Source organism: Astyanax mexicanus, chromosome 16 (genome assembly GCF_023375975.1).
Source record: "Astyanax mexicanus isolate ESR-SI-001 chromosome 16, AstMex3_surface, whole genome shotgun sequence".
Lineage (NCBI taxonomy): Eukaryota > Metazoa > Chordata > Actinopteri > Characiformes > Acestrorhamphidae > Astyanax > Astyanax mexicanus.
Window position 1 is genome coordinate 34,759,284 of NC_064423.1, and position 25,132 is coordinate 34,784,415.

The 25,132-nt window shown below is 37.7% G+C and overlaps 1 protein-coding gene across 1 annotated transcript; it reads left to right on the forward strand.

Moving 5' to 3' along the window:
• The first annotated feature begins 240 nt into the window (after window positions 1-240).
• Window positions 241-22,837, forward strand: vat1l (vesicle amine transport 1-like). The gene is made up of 7 exons (XM_007254643.4): window positions 241-598; window positions 1,868-1,997; window positions 3,776-3,991; window positions 12,779-12,921; window positions 18,576-18,679; window positions 21,091-21,146; window positions 22,622-22,837. Exons 1-7 carry the CDS (start codon window positions 378-380, stop codon window positions 22,835-22,837), a joined length of 1,086 nt encoding a protein of 361 aa, XP_007254705.3. The 5' UTR covers window positions 241-377.
• Window positions 22,838-25,132: the final 2,295 nt, after the last annotated feature.

The window sequence follows — 25,132 nt, forward strand, 5'->3', positions numbered from 1 at the left end:
CTCACCACTTTTTACTGAACAAAAAATACACCACTTCCCTTCAGGGGCTCCGTAGCAATCAGAAGATGTTTCATAGTAGAAAAATACTTTTAACTATTTTTTCCTAGATCTTCAAACTTAAAACTAAAAAGGGGTTAATTTGACCCAGAACGTAACAGGAGGGTTTAATGGCTAAAATTTGTATATAACATATATGTGCTTGTGACACGTGCTTGCGAATCAATCAGTTCATCCGATTCGTGTAAAAGAGTCGTTCAGAGGGAATCGACTCCTCACGAGTCGCGCATCACTAGGCGAGTAGCGGCTGAGTTGCGGGAGAATCCTCGGGAAGCGCGCGAGACTGCGGCTCCGTTCCGGCAGCATTAAGACCTGCAGCGATGGCGAAGGAAGGACCGGAGAGCGCGGAGGAGACGGAGCACATGATCGAGAGAAACGGGGTGAAGGAGCCGGAAAGCGCAGCTTCTGCCTCCGCGGCGGATCCCAAAGAAATGCGGGCTGTGCTGCTGACCGGATTCGGGGGTCTAAACAAACTCAAAGTCACCAAGAAGCCCATGCCCGAGCCCCAGGAGGGAGAAGTGAAGATCCGGGTGAAAGCATGGTACATTCTCCTCATTTCAGCTCTATCTGCTACGTGTTTAATGTTCCTGGGCTTGTGCTGGATGGAGGAGAGCTGAGAGCTGCAGAGGGTGCTGTGAGTCTCAGGAGCAGCAGCAACACGTTGCAGCCTCAGCCATCCATCCATCATCAGGTGTTCCATAATAACAATAATCACAGTGCTCTGTTTGCATTTTGCATCTTTTATTGATAACTCAGGGTTAAAACTCAACTTAGCTCTATCTGGCTTTAAAAACAAGGTAAAAAAAAATACATGTAAAAAAAATAAAACAGTGTAGTCATTACAGTAAGTACTGCATGTGGGATAATGTGCTGCTGTTCAGCTCATTTAACATAATTCAGAAACACTCCTGCAGCTCCTGCTGCTCCTTGTTGGCTTTGTAATGCAGCATGCAGCACTGCATATGTTCATAAGTTGGTATAACCTAAGAAAATATTGGTTAAATGTGTAAATATTAGTTAGCATTCCTGTTAGCAGAGAATATTTAATAAACATGACTTTTTTGGTTGCATTAAATCTTTTAAAGTTAATGATGTAAAACAACCTTTGATCAGCCTTGATTTAGCTTTCACTAATAGGCAGTTTGTCAAAATTGTTGAAGTGATTGTATTTTTCGTCTTTTATTTACTTAGGATTTTAAAACAATTTTATATTCCAATTCTAATCTTCATATCCCTGATCATTTAAGGTTCATTGCTATTTTAATGGCATTAACTAGTTACATTATTATGCTATTATATTATTATATCTGCAAATATTGCAAATATTTTGGGGCAGCAAAATCGGTTTTTTTTGAAGAACAGATAAAATGGTAAAAAAAAAAAAAAGAAAAAGTTTGAGTTAAAGCATTGCAAGCCCTGGTTCCCCCTCAACAACACTGTGAATAAATCTTAGTCCTTATCAGTTTCTATAGAAATTATCCTTTATCACCAAACAATGTGAATGTGTTGCTTACTTCTCAATTCAGTAATTCATAAAATTCTGGAAAAAAGTGTCTGAACATGTTGGTCCATGCTGGATTTTTAAACTTGTATATTGTGTTACATAAATAAATACATTAATGAATAAGTGAATTAATTATAAAGAATGTGTGTGATTTGGTTGTAGGAGCATTATGTCATTGCAGTTCGTAAAGACTGTTGCGTTTTTGTTAATTCAACTTAGTAGCCTGAAAAGTTTAGACTGGGCTTGTTTGGAAATGATGATTAGTTGAAATGAATGAGATTGTGACTCTGACATTTCATTTTTCAGTGGATTGAATTTCCTTGACCTCATGGTCCGGCAAGGGAATATTGATAATCCTCCTAAAACGCCTCTTGTGCCTGGATTTGAATGCTCTGGTATAGTGGAGGCTATTGGAGAAAACACTAAAGGCTTTGAGGTATGTTGCACTGTGACACACTCCTATATCTTCACTTTAGTATTTAAAAAGTATGATTAGTAGAAGACACCATCATAGTGATTTATTACACTGCCTGGCCAAACAAAAGTTTACACACTCTAATATTTATTTGGACCACCTTTAGCTTTGATTGCAGCATTCACTGCAATTCACTGTGGCATTGTTTCTATAAGATTCTGCAATGATACAAGATTTATTTCAATCCAGTGTTGCATTAAATTTTCACCAAGATCTGGCAGCAGCTTTGATGATGGTAGAGTCTGACCACTGCAGAAAGTCTTCTCCAGCACATTCCAAAGATCCTTGATGAGGTTAAGGTCTGGACTGTGTGGTGAACAAACCATGTGTGAAAATGATAAACTCATGCTCCCTGAATCACTCTTTCACAATTCCAGCACCATGAATCCTGACATTGTCATCTTGGAATATGCTCCGTGTTCATCAGGGAAGAAAAAATCCATTGATGGAATAACCTGGTCTATATTCAGTATATTCAGGTAGTCAGCTGACCTCATTCTTTCAGCACATACTGTTGCTGAACCTAGACCTGACCAACTGCAGCATCGAGCCCACATCATTTACTTAATTAAATCAGAAAGGAATCTCCCTTACAGGTTTGAGGCATGTACACCTGTGTGGTGAAGGCCTGAATTCTGATGTTCTTTAAACTTTATACATATGTTTAGATATTTACGATATTTTGCACTTTTTAAAGATACTTTATTGAAAAATTTTAATACATATTACAAAATTCCATCACATACATTAATTTCAACAACATTCATAACCATCATATTTAAAATAAAATATTCATCACATGCAATTCAATTCTTGCTTAAACATAATTAATAATAAATTCTACAGTTTTAAAATTGTCCAGGGGTGTTTTTTGTGGTCCTTTGGTCCAGTGTTTTCAGTTCTTTAATTCAGTTAGAATTTGTTTAGTAACCATATGAGAAGGTATCTGGATTTGTTTGATTATTATTTTACACCTAGCCTTCCAGAGCTTACAATTTACTATAGTTAATACATACCAATAACATTCTTTAGTTTCAGAATCTTCATTTTTATTGAATGTGCCACGAAGTATGGATTTATAAGTTACCTCAAATTTTAGCCCAATGTCCTTTATGAAACGATATATATGATATATACAATATATTGCCCAGCCATACCTGATGCTAACATTTTGTCATCATATGTGGACATTACATTTCTGCTTCTCTGCACCAGGATACATAATATTTTGAAACATTGGCCATTCGGCCTCATATGAAGACGCTGCCTCCACCATTTAGTGGTCACGTTACAAAATTAAACTCAATTGATTGATATCAAGATGGTGGGAGTCCCAGTCTAAAGTTTCTACAGCCAGTTCAGACAGAAACATGGGCCAGGAAAAATTCTTATTCAGTTTTATGTTTAAAACAAGTTTATTTATGTACAATTATATCTCTAGCTTAATATGGCATGTATATGAATTATGTTTTTAGCAATAAAAGGAAGCTATAATAATAAAAATATAACTATTGTTCCAACACAAAGACAAAGTAATTTTATACTTGGTAGGTGCTATTAATACCAAATAGTTATGATAAATTAAAAATACACACAAAGTAAAAGTTCAGGTCTTAGAAGGTTAATTATTATAATTTTTTGGACATTTAAGTTGTTGGGGTCGAATTGAGCCCGTAGAAAAAGGGTGTTGGGATAATAGGAGGGTTTAAGTGTCTTAAAATTGTGTTGTCTGCTTTCAGATTGGCGACCGTGTGATGGCATTTGTGAACTATAACGCCTGGGCAGAGGTGGTGTGTACACCGCTGGAGTGGGTTTATAAGATTCCTGATGAGATGACGTTCCCAGAGGGAGCTGCATTCTGCATGAACTTTGTGGCTGCCTACATGATGCTGTTTGAAGTGGCCAATCTCCGGGAGGGCATGTCTGTATTGGTTCACTCAGCTGGAGGTGGAGTGGTAAGCCTGTTTGCCTCAGGGCGTCTCTGGGGACTCTGACAGAGCACCTGGCAGAAACAGAAAAAAAAAACAATCCTGGATATTAGGATTCCTCCAGTCAGTTTGGGATTGTTTTAGACATTTCTTTAATAATGAAAACAATAAATAAGTGAAATACCAATGTGAAGATCAGCTTAGCTAGTGGTAATAACAGTAATTTAACATAAAGCTTCAACAGACTGGCCTGATAATTCCCCATGGCTCCAGAAGTTATTGGACTTTATTTAGAGAGGCATAGACTCTAAGCATTCTGCTTGCTTCCCATTGTAAATGCTGAGTTTATGGTGGTAAATGTGTTTTTCTCTCTTATGCGTGTGCTTTTAAAGGGAGATGAGTGGAGATAGTGAAAGTGTGACAGAATTCATATTCCGTTTAATACAGTGAGATTTGGGTGTGCAGTTTTCTGCGGAAGACATTTTATTGGGTTATGGAATAAGAAAATAAATAAACTGCATATTCAGCCTAACAAAATCAACCATAAAAACATTAAAACATCTCTGGGAGGAGAAGAGGAAAATAAGCATGAGAGGAATTACCCTGTATATTTCACAAAATAAGGACACTTTTGGGTGCCGTGACCATAGTCCAGACCAAAGGAATTCTAGAATTTGGTCCCACCAAAATAGGTAGTGTCTGTGAGAATTAACTGAACTATGGTCCTTTTGTCTGATCAATTAGGGCGTTTTCACACCTGAAAGGTCATCAGACCAAAGTCTGTACCATGGTTTTTGTTACATGTCTTTGTTACATTGTGTAGATTTGGTTCAGTTAGATTCGGTTTTACACTGCAGTTTAATTAATGGAATAAAAACTTTACTACATCCTATCGTCATCAGCTACATGGGCGGAGTCTTTCTACACTTAATATTAATTGATTTGTAGATTGTTAGTTATGAGTTCAGTGATCTACGTTGCAGGTGTTGTGCTGAATTGTAGCTCTCTGTCAGAAACAGACTCACCATCGCATACACGCCCCCTGAGCAGCCGAATGAGTGTAAATGTTCCTTTTATTTCTGTTTAGAAATAATGGATAATCTACTGTTACAGTAAATACATTAAATCCTGCCTAAGCGTTTGTGTTCATACTGCTCAAGAGTAGTGATGGGTTGATCCACTTTTTCAGCTCCGAACCGATTCCGATATAAAACTGATATAAAATTGCCGATACCAATACAAATACAGATAAAATGGCTGTTTTAGTTTATTATTAGTACTATGGTTAAGGTTACATAATGAGGCTAAATCAGACCACACAGACCTTTGAAAAGTATTAAAAATTGAATTGAATTTTATTTTATGTTAAATATTAAATACTAATCCACTACGAACCACATATCGTAGTGGATTAGCTGCAATGGCTAATGGCTAACTGGTGACGTTAACTGTATTTCTGAGCTGAATTAATCTCTGTTTTTTAATAACAGATTGTTTAGTTATTGCTGGTTAGAGTGGGTAGGATCTGTGGTTTAATATTTGATGTGTATTATGGCTGTAGTTCACTTGAGATAGTTACTTATTTCATTCACATTGCCGGAATGCAGCTGTTGGCCCGATGCTAGCTAGGCTAACAGACTACAGATATTAATGGAGATGCTAACGGCTAACTGTCAATGCTAACTGTATTTCTGAACTAAATTAATCACTGTTTTTACCAACAGATGGGTGTGTTTGTGCTGGTTACTGTTTGTAGATCCTATGGTTTTATAGCACATGTGGATTATGACTATAGTTTACTCCTGTATTACTGTCTGTTTACTGTCTGTATTAAATATCTTTACAGTAGAGTTGCACGGTGTACCGAAGGTTCGATTCTTTTTCGATACTACGTCATCACAAACGATTCGGTTCTTTAGCGTTCGATGCTTTCGATACTATATAGCCCAGTCACTAGCTTCAAATGAGTCAAATTAGTAGGCGCGATTTGATTCAGTTCATAAGAAAACTGATTCACACCGCAGCACACCGGTGTGGCAGGATTCAGATAAACTTAGTGTTCTGAACAAATGAATCGATTCACGTGTGAATCGATTCATTTGACTCGCTTGAGCGACACACGCACGCGCAAGCCAGCAGAGCAGCAGCGAGTGTAGAATGGCGACGTCTAAAATAACAGATGTCTCTCGTCCGCGACTTGTGGACAAAACGGGCGCGAGGAGTGAAGTGTGGGCAAATTTTGCTTACATCGCTGATGAAGAAGGGAATCCGACCAACACCACAAACCCAGTTTATAAACGGTGTTATAAGTCTATCCAGTGCAGAGGAGGGAACACCAGCAACCTGGCTACGCATTTAGCAGACAAGCACCCTGATCTCTACAAAGAGCTGAGAAGTCGACAGGTTAGTGGAGTTAGTCAAGATACACTCTGTCTGTAGCTTTACTAAGATTTACTAGCCCTGGCCCGCCGGCGGGCCAGAAATTTATAATATTAAATATCTGGCTGTGTTTATGAATAGTTATAGGTTCAATATAGACACCCAATATGCCATTTTAAAGCTTAGAATCTCGGCTTTTCAGTTATCTAGCCTATTTAGCTGGATCTCCTTTCAGAAAATAAACATTTAGGGCGAAATATGCCTTGCTTCTGAAAATATGAAATCATAATTTTCATATTTCCGTTTCTCGTACGTCCATATTTGATCGAATGCGGACATGTTATACACCATTCGAACCGTCTGTCTCTCCGGATTCGCTCCGTTTTACTGTAGGATGTACGGTTCCTGAATTAGAGCTGAAAGAGCGCGTCACAGCGCGTGTTCAGAGTTAAAAGCTGCTTGTTTTTCGCTGCAGGGTTACCTCAGGTCACTCCCTCCACCCCCTCAACCCCCACCAGCGGCTCCCCCACGCTCTTACCTTCAAAACCAGACTTAAGAGAATCCATCAATCCAGTCTCCTGCAATCCCCAATTATATACAAACAGCGCATGAAATAAACTGAGGCAGAAAAAAAAATAATATCCACTTTATCTCCTTATTAAAAGCGTAATTTTCGAGGCTGCATGTGATAACGCACGTGTGGTTAATCTGCAGTCCAAGGAGAACAAGGTTGACAGAAGACCATGTGGACACACTTGTTTTCCTGGCTAAGAACCTTAAACAGGCAAAGAAACTTCCCACAGTGTAGTTTCAGAAAAGAAGAGGTTTTAGTTTTTAGGAAGTGTTTAGATAATTATGTTATAGTTAAGGTTATAATAACGAAACTTGTTTTTTGTTCAAATGTTTCATTTTAGAATAAAAACGTTTGCACCGATTGTTCAGTGTTCAATACAGTCCAATCAAAAATAAACATTTTATGTTCAGATATTTTTATTGGTTTTTTTTTTCTTCCAAGTATCGTTTTGGTATCGAGAATCGTGATACTACAGTTGGTATCGGTATCGAAGTCAAAATTTTGGTATCGTGACAACCCTACTTTACAGCAACAGAATGCAGCTGTCAGCCCAGTGCTAGCTAGCTTTTTTTCTCCAGCTTTTTTTGATCCAGACCATGGTTCACGCCCCTTTTCACACCTGCTATTCTGATTCTAACCTAAACTAAGAAGTTTGATAGTCCAGTCCAAACAAGGTTCTGTCTAAAAGCACCCTTATAGAAAGTTGTAGCTAGTGACTGTCACACAATGAACAATAAAAGAAGATAAAAGACTGGTATTTTGCATTCGTTGATGAGATCAGGATGTTGGATGATGACCACCTCACCTCATCACCAACTCAACTCCCCAACTCATTCCATCCAAGAGTATTGAATGAAGCGCCATCATTCCAGAGATCACAGTTTCACCTGCTCCACAGCTCAGTTCTGGTGGCTTTATACCCCTCTAGCCTATGCCTGGCAACTGGCATGGTGCCACTCGCTTCATGTTTAGCTCCAGAGAGTCCACAAACAGTTTGAAATTTAGTGGGCAATTAAACTTCAGTTCAGTCTATTCTGACAGCTGTGAAGACTCTTTTCGTACTTGAGTGCACAGCAAACAACTAAACCATGGTCTGCAATGGTCAGCAGATCTTGGTCCACCTCCAAGTGAGCTGTGGTTCAGTTCACTGCTGGTAGGAACACATTTTTAAAGCTTTCCTCATTAGGGTTGAGCGGTATTCACTTTTTTCACATCGTCATACTGTGTTAAAACTGATATAGAGGGCAGGGATTTGCGTAAACTGTGCAAGTTCTGTGTCCTTGTGGCTTCAATACCATCAAATTCTGGATTATTTAAAAACTGAAAACTGAACAGTGCAAACACATTAAATCGTAGAGTTAATGTGAAACCGTCAGTCTGATATGGATAACCATGGCATTATTTATTTAATTTAATCTACAGTACTTTCAGTTTTATGGCCTTCTTCTTTGTATACTGTAAAAAACAACCTGTAGAATCTACTCAATAATTATGAGGTAACAATTTGCACTCAGTTTGTTTGGGTAGATTTCACCCGATATATTGAGTGAAGATAACCTAAATGTATCAGTTGTGACACGCTAAAAGAAATAAGGTAAAACTTAATCAACATTTCTCAATACTCTTTACTTAAAAAAAACAGAATTACATTAACCTGATTGTTACTTCTTTATCTATTATATATGTATTAGTTTAATATTATATATTACATTTTAATATGACTAGCTAACCACTACCTATTCATAGAAGGTTAAATTTACTTAAAAAATGTCAGGGAGAACCACAGCTACAAAGCCTCTGCAAACTTCAACGCTTTATCAGTGACATCAACCTAGTTATACTCACAAAAAAACTAAACTAAAACTAAAACTCGCCTCGAACACAAACACTGAGTCAAGAGTCTGAAATCATGTTCAATAGTAAAAGTGCTAGCTAGTCAGCTAATTAGTGTTAACTATATGCAAACCATGCCCATGTACCTATTTCCCAAATTGGACATGTAGTGAGCTAACTAGCTTGTTTGAAGTAACCATGGTTTTTATTATGAACCTGCATGCTTGCTAGATAGCACTACATTGTATTATTAAGGCTGAGTAGCACTAGCTACTTAGCTAGCGAACCTAGCTTAACTAATCTTATCTTATCTTAAAACAACAGCTCGACAACAAGTGCATGGGTGACCAATAGTTAAGTATATCTTACTATATATTTTCAAGTTGCAGTTTTTACTGTTAACAAATGAGTGGTGTGTGTAGAATTTACCCATTGGCATTTATTTTACTGCATGGGTTATATATACCACCCTCCAAAATCATTTTTTACAGTGTAACAAGCATAAAAAACGCTAGCATTATGTCTTGTTTGGAAGCTAGTCTAATCAGAGGACTTAACTTAGCTAGCATATTAGTTAACATTCTGTTCACCACAGAACACACTCCGTTCTGTCTGACTAAAACTCCACTTATAAACGTTTAGACGAGAATGATAGAGCAACTGCATGGACAAAACACAGAAATAAGCACTTTTGTATCTCTGTTCTGTAGCTCACTTCCTAGCTAACTAGCCACTAGTACAGATACACAGAGTATCAGACAGCTCAGTACAGGTGTTTTTTACTAACTAACCTGAGTACCGATTAGAAAAACTCTCATCAGAGAGAGAGTGAAGTCTTACTTAGCTGGATAACTTTAGCTAACAAGTTAACAGGCTAACAGCTAACACTATGACATAGACAGTGTTCCAGATAAATGAAGCTCAAGTGACAAACGTTTAGAAAATCTGGTGAATGATCTTAGGCATGTTTTGATGCACATCTTGAAGACTCCTGTGCTCAGGTTTAATGGCTTTACCTTTAATTTGAACAGAAAACTTGCTAAACGTACAACAATGGTAGCCCTGTGTTTTTTCCCTTTATTTTTTCAGAGAGCTGGCAAATTTTAATTAGCGTTTCCAACCTGTGACCATCTTAAATGCACATGAATGAAAGAGCTATTTTGGCCTGTTTTAGCTAGACATGTTTGGAGATACCGTTGAATATTTAAATACATGGGTATACAGTATTACCAGTATACTGCCCAACCCTAGTCCACATCAGCTCAGCTCACTCTGTGCAGTACTGTGTACATTATCATTGTCTGTTTTAACATTATACATTAAGATTAACGTTATATCTTTATAGTCAGCTTGTTCCTGCAGCATGAGCTGTTGCTGCAGATGAATTTTTTTATGCGGACCAAGAAACATATTTGTTTTGGTGGTTGGCATGTTTGCCTCCTAGTGCTATAGGGTCTTGGATTCAAGTCCCTACTTGGGTGGAATTTTCATAAACTCTGAGTGTTTGTTTAGGATTTCTCCCACAGTTTACTGTGTTTACTTTGTTTACTCTATAGGCACACTTCAAATAGAGGATTATCAGAAATCATCTGTAAGGTGTCTGTTTAAGCGACCAAAGAAACCCACACATTTTCTTTGTTAAAAATGTGGATATCCACAGCATTTTCTTAGTTTAATCTACAGTACTTTAGTATTATGGCTCTTTTCTTTGTAACAAGTCTAAAACTGCTAGTTAAATGTCTCGTTAGGTAGCTAGTTTGATTTCCCCATTCCACCTTAAATGGTTACATTCTGCCCCGAGGCTCCTGCATCATTTAAGGTGAAATGAGAACATTCAGTTCTCCAAGACAGTTGCTCCTGCTTTAGAGCTCATTAGGAGCTGCTTCTCGTTGGTTTGTGTGTGTGTCTATGTGTATGTCGGTTGAGTGCTGAGTGTAATGGATTATGTGTAGAGTGTTGATTGTATAGAGTGGCCTTGGGTTTTGTGAAACGTTATGAATCAGTTAAACCTAATAAAAAGGATAGAATTTATTTGAAAAGCATGTTTTATTGTAAATCACAAAGCAGCTTTACAGCAAACACATATTGCATATCCAGTCCTCTTTTGAGAGAAGTACTGCCAATAGAATAGGACATTCTGTAGCAGATAAACATGAACTTATTGCCGCCATGTCTGCTGTCAGGTATGAGCTGGAAGAGTATAAAGCCCCCAAAAATTGAACTGTGGAACTGTGAAGCTGTGTTCTCTGGAATGATGGAGCTCTGTCTAATATCAATTTTGGTTGGATCAGTTTTGAAGTTGGGGATGATGAGTTGGGGTGGTGATCATCCAACATCCTGATCTCACTAATACTGAATGCAATCAAATCCTTATTCTTGGTGATGAAAAATATTTCATTAATTATTAAGGATAAAGTATAATTACTGCAACAAAATTAATGCTCGCCTACAAATAGTATTACACTAAGAGAGAAAACTGCAATAAACAAAAAATAGAATAAAAAATAATAAAGTTAAAAAGTATATCAAAATATGAAGAAGCTAAAAAGATGAAAGTAGCTGTAATTGACCAGGTATTAAAGCTTTGTATTCATATGTTTGCTGAGTAGATATTTATACACACACTAATATATACAGAAACATGCATGAACATTTTCAGAAGTTAAACATCTGTACAGCTGTGTAAATAAGCATAGTGCAGCAAAGCAATATGTAGCAGTATTGTTTTGCAATTAAAACCAATTCAGTTCAGTTTAATAAGGGTTAGAGAGGTTAGTTTATAGACTAAAGTGAGAATATTAATTGCATGAATATGAACTGCGAACAGTGTATACATAAAAAAAAAACTTCACATTAAATGGCAACATTTTAAAACTGAATCCTGGTGTTACCAAAATATAGAATTTTATATTGTTAAGTATAGCAATATTTTTATGTACAATATTATATGGCACACTCCTACCTCACACACATATTAAACAGGTCAGTGCAATGTTTTTCGTAGCGTCCAGTGGACATGGCAAAAGTCATGGGACATTATACGTCATTGTACTACAGTTCTCTCTTTGTGAAGAATCGTCCCCACTGTGAGAAGTCAGAGATCAATAGGCGAGCCATCAACCGTGCACCATGCAGCTCATAACGACGAGAAAAGTACACCTTGTGTAGCTCATAACTCACAAAAGTCATGTACTTAAACATTTCTCAATGTGTTTTAAGTACAGTTAAGTCTATTTTTTTTCACCAGGTGAAAGACCGGTCCCTAGTAGGTAAAATCCTGTTATAAAGAAAAATCAGGTTTTTAAGCCAAATAATATTGGGCCTGATTTTATTAATAAATGCAATCAAAAGGGACATTATTCAAGAGTGTGAACATGTAACTGAAGACTTTACATGTTTCACTTTATATGTGTGTGTTGGTAGAATTGATGTTCAGTAGGTAATATGTAATGTTAATTCAATGCAGATTTAACCTGTGAAGATTTCTGTGAAGAAACTGAGATTGTGGAGGTTCTGATGAGGTTTTGGAGTATTAGTCTTACAAACCTGTGATTATATGTCCCACCACAGAGATTTTCATCCAGCTAAACAGACATGCTTACATTGTTTAAATGTATGAATAAATGCCACGTAAGCCGTTTTCTGTGAAAAAAGTGATCTGGGGTTTCTGTATAGCCCTGCTTTAGTTTAGTTAATTAGATAATTAGTGGTCATGTTACCAGTGTTATAAATGCTGAGGGGAGCTCGTTCTTCACGTGACAAATCAGCTCTTCAGACCCCCGTTTTATGTTACTAACTACTGCAGACAATAGAGGTTGAAGAACAGTGCAGCATGCATATACAACTCAGAGAGACCTATTATATTTCACAAAGAACAAGAAAAAGTGGATTTTAGCAGAAGGACACCTTTAAAGCTTCTTCACTGATATATTCATTTCACATTTCTCACCACTGCTGCTGTCGTCTTGTTTTTATACTGAAGCTCTTTTCCTTCTTTTTACACTTTCTGTTTTCTTCTGTTTTTCCAGGGTCAAGCTGTAGCTCAGCTTTGTTCCACAGTTCCCAATGTCACTGTTTTCGGCACAGCCTCAACCTTCAAACACGAAGCCATCCGACACTCCGTCACTCACCTGTTTGACAGAAACGTGGACTATGTAGCAGAAGTTCGAAAGTAAGTCTGATTATGTGCAGAATTAGTCTGTATAATGACTTCTATTAAACCTGCTGACAGCAATTTTAAGGAGCTTATTACTCAATATTTTGTTCTTCATTTTCATGTTCATTGTGATGTTCATGTAGTGGCTGATTATTATCAGATCATTGTTAGCTATCAGTTGTCCGATTTTCTAAAGTGCTAAACAAACCAAAATACTCTGTGAAGCAGGTTTCTGAGACTGGTCTTTCCTGGGGCGGTACTGATGAGAGCCAGTTTCATCATAATTTTTATGGTTGTTTTTGCGACTGCACTTCAGGATAATTTTACTGTTCTTGAAATGTTTCAGATTGACTGTCCTTCATTTCTTAAAGTACATTTTTCCTTTACTTAGTTGAGTAGTTCTTGCCATAATATTCAATTCAATTCAATTCAATTTTATTTATATAGCGCTTTTTACAACAAAGGTTGTCACAAAGCCGCTTTACAGGAAAAACAGGTCCACGCCTCTTATGAGCAGCACCACAGAGATGCCAATTTTATGGTGACACAGTGGCAAGGAAAAACTCCCTTTAAGAGGAAGAAACCTTGGAAGGAACCAAGACTCAGTCTGAGGAACCCATCCTACTCGGGTTGACCCGCTCAGTACAAACAAACAACAAACAACAAACAAATAACAGAACAAAACAGTACAGAGAATTAATATGAACTATGGCTAATATAACAGGTACTAATTTATGAATATAAGAATGTGATGGGCACAAACTATAGAGCTATGGCTAATACAGAAACAGATACTGAGTGTGTTAATGGTAATCAGTGCAGGGTTGCAGAGCCGGAGAACAGCACAGCAGGCAGTGGAGAGCCAGGCTGGGAACATCAGGAACAGGGCATCTCCATACATGTAGAAGAGATAGATAGAGAAAACAGAAAGGAAAGTAAGAGAAAAAAAAGCAGAAGTTAGAAGGGTTGTGAAATAATTCTGATGAGTAGAAGGACAGGGCTGATTCCTGAAAGCTGGAACCACAGACGGACACATCCAGGAAGACCGGCCGGCCAGGCGTCTCAGCACATGTGAGAAAGACAGAGAGAGAGAACAGAGAGGGGAGGGAAGAAAAAGGGGTTAGAATGGTTTTATAAAACTCTGCTGGAGTGGGATGGGCACTGGTAGCAGCAGCTCAGGACATGGGGAGAGAAAGAGAAAGCAGATGATTAGGACAGGGTTTATATTTAATATGGATTAGAACATTACTGAAATAGAGCTATTCACTGTATACCTGTAACTCTACCTCTTCACTACTTTACAACTAATGCTCTCAAACACATTAAGAGGCAAGAAATTCAAGTAATTAGTTAAATCAAGTTCAATTTTAAATAATTTTTTTCATATTTAATTACATATGCTTTGATTGTAGATGTTTAAAAATAATGTTTCTGTCAGAATTAACGTACGCATTGTATATTATTACCAGAGATATGATATCAAAGGGTGTTGTGTGGTACTTTCTGGTACGAAACAATGTGAAGCCAGTCAAAATGCAGAGTAGCCAATCATATCAACTATAATTTTCATAAACTGTACCAGATTAAAAATTAGACTACACAGTGGATCAACACCAGCAGATGACATGTCTCTCCAAACCATCACTGATTGTGGAAACTTCACACTAGACCTCGAGCAGTTTAGACTGTGTATCTCTCTACTCTTCCTCCAGACTCTGCTCCTTTGATTTTCAAATGAAATATAAAATTTACTGATGATCAGTGATGGTTTGGAGAGCCGTGTCTTTTGAGTTTTCATTGGCTGTAAGCCGTAATCGTAAACAATATAAAAAATAAACGCTTAAAATAGATCACTTTGTGTGTAGTACATAGATATAATATATGAGTTTCACATTTTGACCTGAATTACTGGAATAAAGTAACTTTTCAATGATATTCAATTTATATACAGTCAAGGACAATCCACAGACCACCTCCAAAGAGCTGCAGCATCATCTTGCTGCAGATGGTGTCACTGTGCATCGGTCAACAATACAGCGCACTTTGCACAAGGAGAAGCTGTATGGGAGAGTGATGCGAAAGAAGCCATTTCTGCAAGCACGCCACAAACAGAGTCACCTGAGGTGTGCTTTTGCAGAAATGGCTTCTTTCGCATCACTCTCCCATACAGCTTCTCCTTGTGCAAAGTGCGCTGTATTGTTGACCGATGCACAGTGACACCATCTGCAGCAAGATGATGCTGCAGCTTTTTGGAGGTGGTCTGTGGATTGTCCTTGACTGTTCTCACCATTTTTCTTCTCTGCCTCTCTGATATTTTTCTTGGCCTGCCACTTCTGGGCTTAACAAGAACTGTCCCTGTGCTCTTCCATTTCCTTACTATGTTCCTCACAGTGGAAAGTGGAAAATGATGCCACTCTTCAGAGGAGATTCAAATAGGAGAACAATTTGCAATTGGCCACCTGGCTATGAAGTTCAAAGCTCAGTGAAGTTACCAAACCAATTTTGTGCTTCAGTAAGTCAGTAAAAAGTAGTTAGGAGTATTCAAATCAATAAAATGATAAAAGTGCCCATACTTTTGCACCGGTCAAATTTTGGTTTAATGCATATTGCACATTTTCTGTTAGTACAATAAACCTTATTTCAATCCTGAAATATTACTGTGTCCATCAGTTATTAGATATATCAAACTGAAAGGGCTGTTGCAAACACCCAAATATTTAGAACTAAAAATGATTAAGATTAATTGGGGTGACCAAACTTTTTCATATGACTATATAAACGGTCTAAAGCACTACGAATGAGGGGAGTTGGCCTACCCATTACTGTTCCTGACAGGAATATGAGGAAGCATGAGGAACTGTGAGGACTTTTAGCAGCGTAGAATATACAGTATATGTTTTGGGTCCAGTTGATGTTACTGTAGTTATCGTATGTGCAGAAACATCAGAAACTATGTGGAACAAATTTCTGACACTGTAGTGTTTTTTTCCCACTGGGCGAGTTCAGATAGAGGGAGTTTAGATGGAGGGGGTTCAGATGGAGGGAATTCACATGGGGCAGTGCTGGTTCTGCTCGGTTAGGCTCTGCTACTGTAAGAGATGATCTGAACGATGGCCGGCTCGTGTTCCAGCTCTGGAACGATTGGGTGATGAGGATATGATAATGTGAGTCATGCTGGGAGGCCGGCGCTGGTCTGAGGAGGCAGAGACGTCACCAGTTACCTTCTCTGGAAATGCGTGGCTCCTGTCCCCATGGCAACACTCCGCTTGGCTGCAAAACGAATGGCTTAATGTAAGGAAGGGAACCAGTAGGCTCTCTAAACACACACACACACACACAATCAGGAGCTGGGGGATGGAGATGTGGAGTGGCCTGCAGTGAGTGGACTTCCCCTGGATATTGGATATTAGTTAATGTGATTGCACATTGGAGGAGAAATCATTATTGTGGGGAGGATCATTAGAAAAAACTACTGCAATATTGATACTTCAATGTATTGAATATTGTTTTAGACAAGATATAATATATCATGTATTGCACACATTATGTATTGCACCAGAAGGAAGAAATGTGTGCAATGCTATTCAGAAGGAAGACAAATGTTACCAGGAACAACAAATGATTATATTATTTAGGCTGATATGGGAAACCGTTGGTCATATATATTAAGCTACATATACAGAAGTAGTGGGTGGTGTGAAACGTCTCAGCATGGAGTTGTAGAGGATCTTAATGGTGTTCTGTGGTAATATACCCCATGTAGCTTTAATATTCTTACAGTTCCTGCTAATTTTGAGATAGTTAGTGGTTAGGTGTGTTGATAGCTCCCGATCCCGATTATGCAGCTCGCCACCAGCTGCCGGAGCCCGGATAGAGCACAGTTGGTCTTGCTTTCTCTGGGTGGGTAGTTGGCACTCTTTCCCCTCAAAAAAGCCCACAATCAGTTGTCACTGCTGACTTGTATATTCGGAACAAGTGTGAAAAAGCCCTTATTCACATCACCAGGCCTAACTGATACAAAATCATCTGCTTAATAGTCTTATATTTCAGTCCGACTATCTCCGCATCTCTCTAGCCGCTCCAGTAAGATTCCACTCAGTGACAGTGCTTCTTACAATTAATATTAAAACCCCAGAGATACATGCTAAGCTTGGGTAGCTCCAAAGTGCTGATTGATACAGCCCAAATACAGCCGCGCTGCATATTAGAGTGCTAATAAATCGCAGTAAAATGAGTAGCAGAGGGGAGATTAATACTCCTTTCATCTCCTCGGCCCCACATTCCTCTCAGGATCAGGAGAAAAGCAAAATTAAATTGCTCTCTACTCAGTCCTGTACAATAGCCACTCTGGGCATCACAAGACTGCAGTGCAGGAGGTCTGAGCAGCAAACAGAACAGAAGGCATTAGGACCACTTGATCTTAATGACATGGTTCTCATTCCTTTTCAGTTCTTCTCATTCCTTCAGCTCACCACTGAAAACACACTCAACATTAATCAAGTCCAGTTTCCCCCGAGTCTTATATGTGCTTTACTGCACCTGTAAATAATAATCACAGCTTCACATGATGAATAACCACTGAAAAACACAGCTAAGCCATTTCCCACAATATAGGCACTTCAGTTACAAGTAATATTGTTATGTATGATAAGTAGTAATTTTATATGTGTTAAACGTCTACTCAAGGAAGCCTAGTATGGAATTTTTCATATCTGTCAAAATAAGTGCAATGACTATAGATGAGCCTGCCACAGTAATAACGTTATTGATTTATCTTACAACTTGTGAACATAACCTCAATCATTTTCACTGACCTCAATTTTGGCCGTTCGGTTTACTAGACTAAAAGAGCCCATTATTGTGAATGAGCCAGTATGTTGATATTTTTTATTTATTTTTTTATTTATATGGGATTTTGAAACATGCCAAATAACATTGCTAATGATTTAAGAAACAGTGTTCACAGAGAGCATATTTCTGACAGTGCGCCTTATGTATGAATTCTACCAGTTTGGAGGCGAGTATACTAGATTGTAGTCTGTGTGTTTGCTGTGTTACCAGAACTCTCAGGGTTCCTCAGTGAGGCGTTATCGGCCAGCATTTACGTCCTGCTAATAATGCTAATGCTGCTGGAGAAACTTCACTGAAGACTCCCCCTTAGACAAAAATCTAATCTAAGCTTACTGTAAATAAACAAAGCACAGTAAATTGCACTTAACTCACAAAAATAAACAGTTTTCCATAGAGAAATCTGTGTAGATTAACATCCAGTGCTTGTTAGACTTAAAAAAAATAATAATAATACGATTTAATGTTTTGTTTACTAAGGTGCTTTTCCCAGCTTCCCCATTAGGAGGAAAACATGGTGACACCCTTGTTCCTTACTATTGTCGTGTATGTAAGAAAATAGACCAGAAAATAAATGTTTAGTTATAGTACGGCTAATAATACAGTGCACCTTATAGTCTGAAAAATACAGTAGATTGTAGAGGTGATTATTGTTTTAGAGAACATTTCTAATGTTACGATTCTCTAGAATGGTGCATTTCTCATCGAACTACTGAAGGACTTGTGCATTGAGCTCCCTGTGAAATATTCCACTACCTTCTCAAAATTTGTATCAGATATCAGAGAGTACAATAGCTAACAGCAGCTCTTATCTATCTCAGGATCTCTCCTGATGGAGTGGACATTGTTCTGGACTGTCTGTGTGGAGAGAACACGGGGAAAGGCTTGGGTCTACTGAAGCCGTTGGGCACCTACATCCTGTACGGTGGGTCATTTTCCTTTATACCTGCAGACAGCTCTAAGAGACGGCTCTCTGAAAGCGAGAGAGTGTGGATGACAGAAGTACTAATAGTTTCACCACTGTAGGCAGAAGTGAAGAATTATATCCAGTATTAGCATATAATAAAAAGCACACTGACAGTTTCATCTCCAGGCATATGAAAGAATCCATTAGACCGTGCAGACTGTGACAGAAACGCACAGAAACACAGACTTAACAAAGAGATTAAGACACTTAACGGCTTCTCCTGCCTCCATAACTAATCTTACTGAGGGTGAATTTGAATGTGTGACCTCCTGGCCCTCATTTGAAATCAGTCACATGCAGCACTTAAGGACAGAACTGAGGTTAATTCATATTAAACACTTTTCATGCTTTAATAACGTGTAATTCTGTAGTTTCTAGGCAGCGTTTTTAATTGGGGAGGAATCTCTCAGGGTTGAGATAAGGCCTAATTAGAGCTTAACCACATATGGCTACAAAATGAATTAATTTGAACACATTCTCATGCCTATTAATGCGAGGCCGTGTATTGATTCACACGTTTTTGTCATTTCAGATTGTGCACAAAAGGTTAACTTGTGATAGCCTAATGAGTTCCTTTTTTATAGCATTCTTAAAGTGGAAGATCACATTATTTCACATTTCAGTTATTTTTTTTTAGACATTTCTAGGCAGTCTGATGTTAGAATGAATTCCAATCATAATGTTTCCCCTTCCCACAATTACAGACATCGGCAAACTTAATACACACACACAGACAGCAATGTTCTTAGTAATAGCTCATGATAATAAAAGTAACTTCTTTTATGAACAAATGCAGAAATAGTTTAGCCTATGACTTCATATGCAACAATATGATGCATGTATGCAGTGATTTGCATGCTGTTAAGTTTTCTAATAAGATTAACTTCCTGACTTTCATATACAGACAGATTATTCTCTACAGGCAACAAAACTTGTAATCTTATAATCAGGAATATTTTAGTGGATGTGGATCTAACTAATCTAACACATTACTATTGTTAATCCAGTAATACGATTAAAGTTACTTATCCAAGTCACTGTTAATTACTTTTTTATCATTTTCCTTGTTGACGAGCTGAAAGGATGGACGAGAAAGACGTTTACAGTCGTCACGTTGTTGCTGGAATTTCGGCCATAACAACAGGCTAGCGAGCTAACAAGCTAACAGGCTAAAACTAGCACTCGGGCTGAACACACACACACACGCACACACACACACACTGAGCAAGCCTCCCTCTCTCTTTACTTCACACTCACACACAGAGAGACTTGGCGTTCTTTTGCCCGGCTCCCTATGCTCTTCCCCAATCACACGCTTGTCTTATACCCTAAACACAACAGTGCATCTTCTTGTGTCTCGGGGAGTGATGTCTGGCTTATGCGACACACATTTAACACCATGCAGCCACAAAAAGCCCTGGAGAGAAGAAAGAGATGCAGGTTTTCTTTTGTATAAAAAAATTATTTCTAATTTTCCCATTTTCTCCCTAATTTACAAGGCCAAATACCCAACCCACTCATTAGGACTCCCCCTGTCACTAGTGATGCACCAACACACCAGGAGGGTCAAGACTAGCACATGCTTCCTCTGATACATGTGAAGCCAGACACCGCTTCTTTACGAGCTGTTGCTGATACAGTATTGCAGAGTAGCCAGCGTGCTCGGTTCTGATACATCAGCTCACAGACGCTCTGTGCTGTGGACATCACCCTAGGAGTGATGTGGGGAGAGAGCGCCATCTACCCACCTGGAGGGAGCAGGGCCAATTTTGCTCCCTCTGAGCGCCGGCAGCTTGATGACAAGAGATGCACGTTTTCTAGCTGGAAATACAGACTCTATTCTGAGTTTGTATCAGCTAAAGATGACAGTATCAAGGTTGGTTGTACATACTGTGCTGCCAACAAAGTGCTACCTAGCTTCAAAAACACGACGTCAAATTTTAAGAAATGTTTGAAGTCACAACGGCACACTTACAGAACAAGTCTCGAAGGTGGAGTGAAGCTTCCAGTAAAGTGAGTTCTGGCAACACTGTTATGTTGAGGTGGCAGTAACTTAAAAGTGACTTAAAAGTTACTTTTAAAATCAAGTAATCCATAAAGTCACTAAGTTACTTTTTAAAGGGGTAATCAGATTACTTTTTCAAAGTAACTATGCCATCACTGCTGATTGGACACTTCAAAATAGCATTGGTCCTCCTTCTAAAGTTTCAACCAAATATTCCTTCAGTTCTTGGGTCCAAGAAATTCAGGAAAAAAGCAATTTAGATGGGTGTCATAGCTAGGGCACTGTATTACTTGTAGCCAGAATCTTTATGGAGAAGTTATTAAATAATGCATAAATCTGTGTTATTCAACTTTCATATTTACAGGCTCATCGAACATGGTGACTGGCGAGACGAAAAGTTTCTTCAGCTTTGCCAAATCTGTAAGCATATTGTTCTGTCTCTGATTACTTTATTGACTTGCTACCTAAACCCTTTCACAAGTGACCCAACATTAAAATTTGAATAATTAGTAAAGAACATCTTGCAACACAGCTTCATCAGCTTCATCAGCAAGCTATATGTAACTATTAAAAGTAGAAGTCTTTTCAAGAGAAATTACAGATGAAGCCAGAGAGCCTTTAGCCTTTAGCTCAGCTTAACATGACTGGAATAAGTCTCAGTTTCAGCAGAGGAGAGAAGAATTAGAGGACTGAGAGGTGAATAAGTGCAGTAATAAAGTCATTGATAAGATGAGAAAATAAAAAAGCAGCTTGTCTGTGTCATACACGTTTGACCGATAATGTTGTTTTTTTTTTGTCAATTTTATTGATTAATTTGAATTTACAGTAAAGATCACATGATAATTCATGAGATATTAGCGGTATGTAAATGTGTCCCAGCTTTAAATGCCCTATTTTCTGGCTTATATATGTATACAGCTCTGATGATGAGTTTCTTTGATTTTTACCAAATTGAAAAGCTATGGAATATAATCAAGAGGACTGTGGATGATCACAAGCCATCAAACCAAGCTAAACTGCTTGAATTTTTGCACCAGGAGTGGCATAAAGATATCCAAAAGCAGTGTGTAAGACTGGTGGAGGAGAACATGCCAAGATGCACGAAAACTGTAAACTAAAAAAAGGGTTATTCCACCAAATATTAATTTCTGAACCTAATGAATATGAACTTGTTTTCTTTGCATTGTTTGAGGTCTGAAAGCTCTGCATCTTTTTTGTTATTTCAGCCATTTCTTATTTTCTACAAATAAAAGCTCTAAATGACAGTACTGTTATTTGGAATTTGGTAGAAATGTTGACTGTAGTTTATAGAATAAAACAACAATGTTAATTTTACTTAAACATAAACCTATAAATAGCAAAATCTGGGAAACCGATTCAGAAATTGAAGCGGTCTCTACATTTTTTTCAGAGCTGTATATACAATTAACTGCTTTGTTATCTCATCTACAAGCTTGTTTCTGGTTGTACGTGAACCCCACATGAGATATTTAAGTAAAAACTAAATAAAGGTAAACCTAGTTTTGAACCATTTCTTTGTTATTTGTTGTTTGATTTGTAGTAGGTGAAAAAAAATAGTTAAAACCGAAAATCTGATTTTTTTGGTGAAAATCACCCAGCTCTACTGTGAAGTTATTTTAAATCAAAACATAGTTAAAGAAAAGGCCCTGTATATCCAGCATATGATTGAATGTGATGTTCTGCAGATGTTGTAGAGCCAGTGCTGAGTAACAGTGCTATTCTAGACCTGCAAATATACAAGGACTCTCTCTGAACAGACTCTGCAGATATACAGAACTTGCTTGTGAGAGGGTTAAGGCTGTACATCAATTATCTGTCTTATTTTTCTAACTTAAACCGTATGAGTTTATAAACAGTGTGTTTCTTATCTTCAGTGGTGGCAGGTGGAGAAGGTTAATCCCATCAAACTGTATGAAGAAAACAAAGTCATGGCTGGATTCTCTCTGCTGAACCTGCTCTTCAAACAGGGGGGCTGCAGCCAGGTGAAGACCGCCGTGCAGAAGCTGCTGTCTCTCTACAGTGAAAAGAAGATCAGACCTCTGGTGGATTCTCTGTGGGCTCTGGAGGAGGTAAGAGATCTCAGAGTTTAGACTTAACATTCTAATCTGGTGCTGTGATTGAAGATTTGGAGACGTCAAAAAAAATATGCAGCTCAAAAACAAAAACTGTATGATAAACTCATGTAAATTAAATTATACCAGAGATTGCAAGTACCAAACACAAGCCAATAAATTCTCTTATACCACATAAATCATATAATTTATAACATGTATTTTTGATTAAACATTTTACCAATCGCTACAAGTTGCATATATTCACGCATGGTTTGTTTATACATTGTTATAAAAACAGTAGTGTGGGCAGTGTTCCAAGTCCTGCTGGGAAATGAAATCTGCACCTCCATAAAAGTTGTCAGTAGAGGGAAGCATGAAGTGCTGTAAGATTTTGTGGGAAAACTCTGCACTGACTTTAGACTTGATAATAAAACACAGTGGATCAACACCAGCAGATGACATGCCTCTCCAAACCATCACTGATTGGTGGAAACTTCACACTAGACCTCGAGCAGTTTGGACTGTGTGTCTCTCTACTCTTCCTCCAGACTCTTCTTCCTTTGATTTACAAATGAAATGTAAAATTTACTGATGATCAGTGATGGTTTGGAGAGATGTGTCATCTGCTGGTGTTGGTCCACTGTGTTTCCAAAAAGAAGAGCCCTTTTTTTGGAAAACTTAATAAAATAGTGGACTTACTGTTTAATAACACCTCTCTTCTGCATAATAACTTCTCTAAGATACTTTTCTATTGAGAATTGATACAATTGATTACACAACATAGTATTTTGATACTTCTATACAGTACCAGTCAAAAATTTAGACACACTTTAAATGCAGTGTTTTTCATTGTTTAAAAAAATCTGCACTGTAGATTAATACCAGGGTTCATAGGGTCATGAACAACCTGAAAAGTCATTGTGGTTATTTGCAAATTTCCAGGCCTTGGAAAAATAAAAAATACCCAGAAGGTTTTGGAAAAGCCATGGACATTTAGTCTACAAAAGATTGTGTTTCGGTTTATAGACGAGGAAAAGCTTTTTTGAGCTAACCAATACGTCAGCTTAGAGTTATTTCAGTAATTTTAGCCCTACACAACGGAGCTCTCAGGATCTGACACATATTTTATTATTAAAGATTGTGTGTCAACATTTTATCTGATTCAGTTTAGACTAGGGGTGGGCAATATTATATCGTATACAATATATTGTGACACAGAAATATCATGATATTAAAAATCCATATCGTGATAATAGGGCTGTTCTGTCTTAAAAGTAGTCTATTATTTACTGTGAAGCTTTAGGTGTATTTATTGTATAACTGTTTTAGTTTACAGTTTATATGCATGCACTAAATATTCTGCAATATTTTTTGCTGCATTACCGGTATATTATTTTATGCTATATTATTTATTTAGCCACATTATGATTATTCTGTTATACTATTATGTTATATTCCTGAAATGAATAAATTATTTTAGTTTTCCTATATCGCCAAGTATACCGTTATCGCAAAAATATCCTGAAATATCGTGATATTATTTTAGAGCCATATCGCCCACCCCTAGTTTAGACCTACTATTTTAATTATAGTCTTAGTTGATTTTTGATTTTATCGTCCATGTCTTCTCTGATGTTTTAAAAAATGTATATTCATAAAAATTTGCCTTGAAGGCATGGAAAAGTCATAAATACCTGAATACTTAAGTCAAATATTAAGAAAAACCTGAAGAATTAGAATTTTTGTGCAGTTGTGAAGACCATCAAAATCGTTATGATGAAACTGGCTCTCATCAGGACTGCTGCAAGAAAGGAAGAGCAAAAGTTTCTTCTGTTGTACAGCATAAGTTTATCAGAGTTACCAGTCTCAGAAACAGCAAGTTAACAGCTCCCCAGATAAGTCACCTAAATATTCACAGAGTATTTTGTTTTGATTAACACTTCTAAGTTACTACATGATTCCTTATGTGTTCCTTTATAGTCTAAATCACTTTACTATTCATTTATAATGTATGAGAAAAAAATAAAAGCATTGAATGAGAAGGTGTACGCAAATATTCGACTGGTACTGTATATGTATAGCTTCTTACACCCCTGGATGGAAATAGTTTACGTATATTTAGCAATTGTAGCACAAGGATGTTGCACTTGAATGTCTGACAAAGGGACAGAATAACTTTGACCAGTCAAACACTAACCGTTTTCTGTAGGAGCTGCTGAGTCTGTCATTCAGAGAGAGACGCTGTCAGTCAAATCAAAGAGCTCAGAGAATTGAGGCCTGAAGCCCACCTGTTGTCAGATGAAAGGTGGGCAGTGGAGGTATTTTGAGAGG

Coding starts and splice junctions, on each gene's coding strand:
- vat1l (XM_007254643.4), top strand. CDS start 378: ATGGCGAAGGAAGGACCGGAGAGCGCGGAGGAGACGGAGCACATGATC. Junction 1,998..3,775: donor AAAACACTAAAGGCTTTGAG/GTATGTTGCACT, acceptor GTCTGCTTTCAG/ATTGGCGACCGTGTGATGGC. Junction 3,992..12,778: donor ACTCAGCTGGAGGTGGAGTG/GTAAGCCTGTTT, acceptor CTGTTTTTCCAG/GGTCAAGCTGTAGCTCAGCT.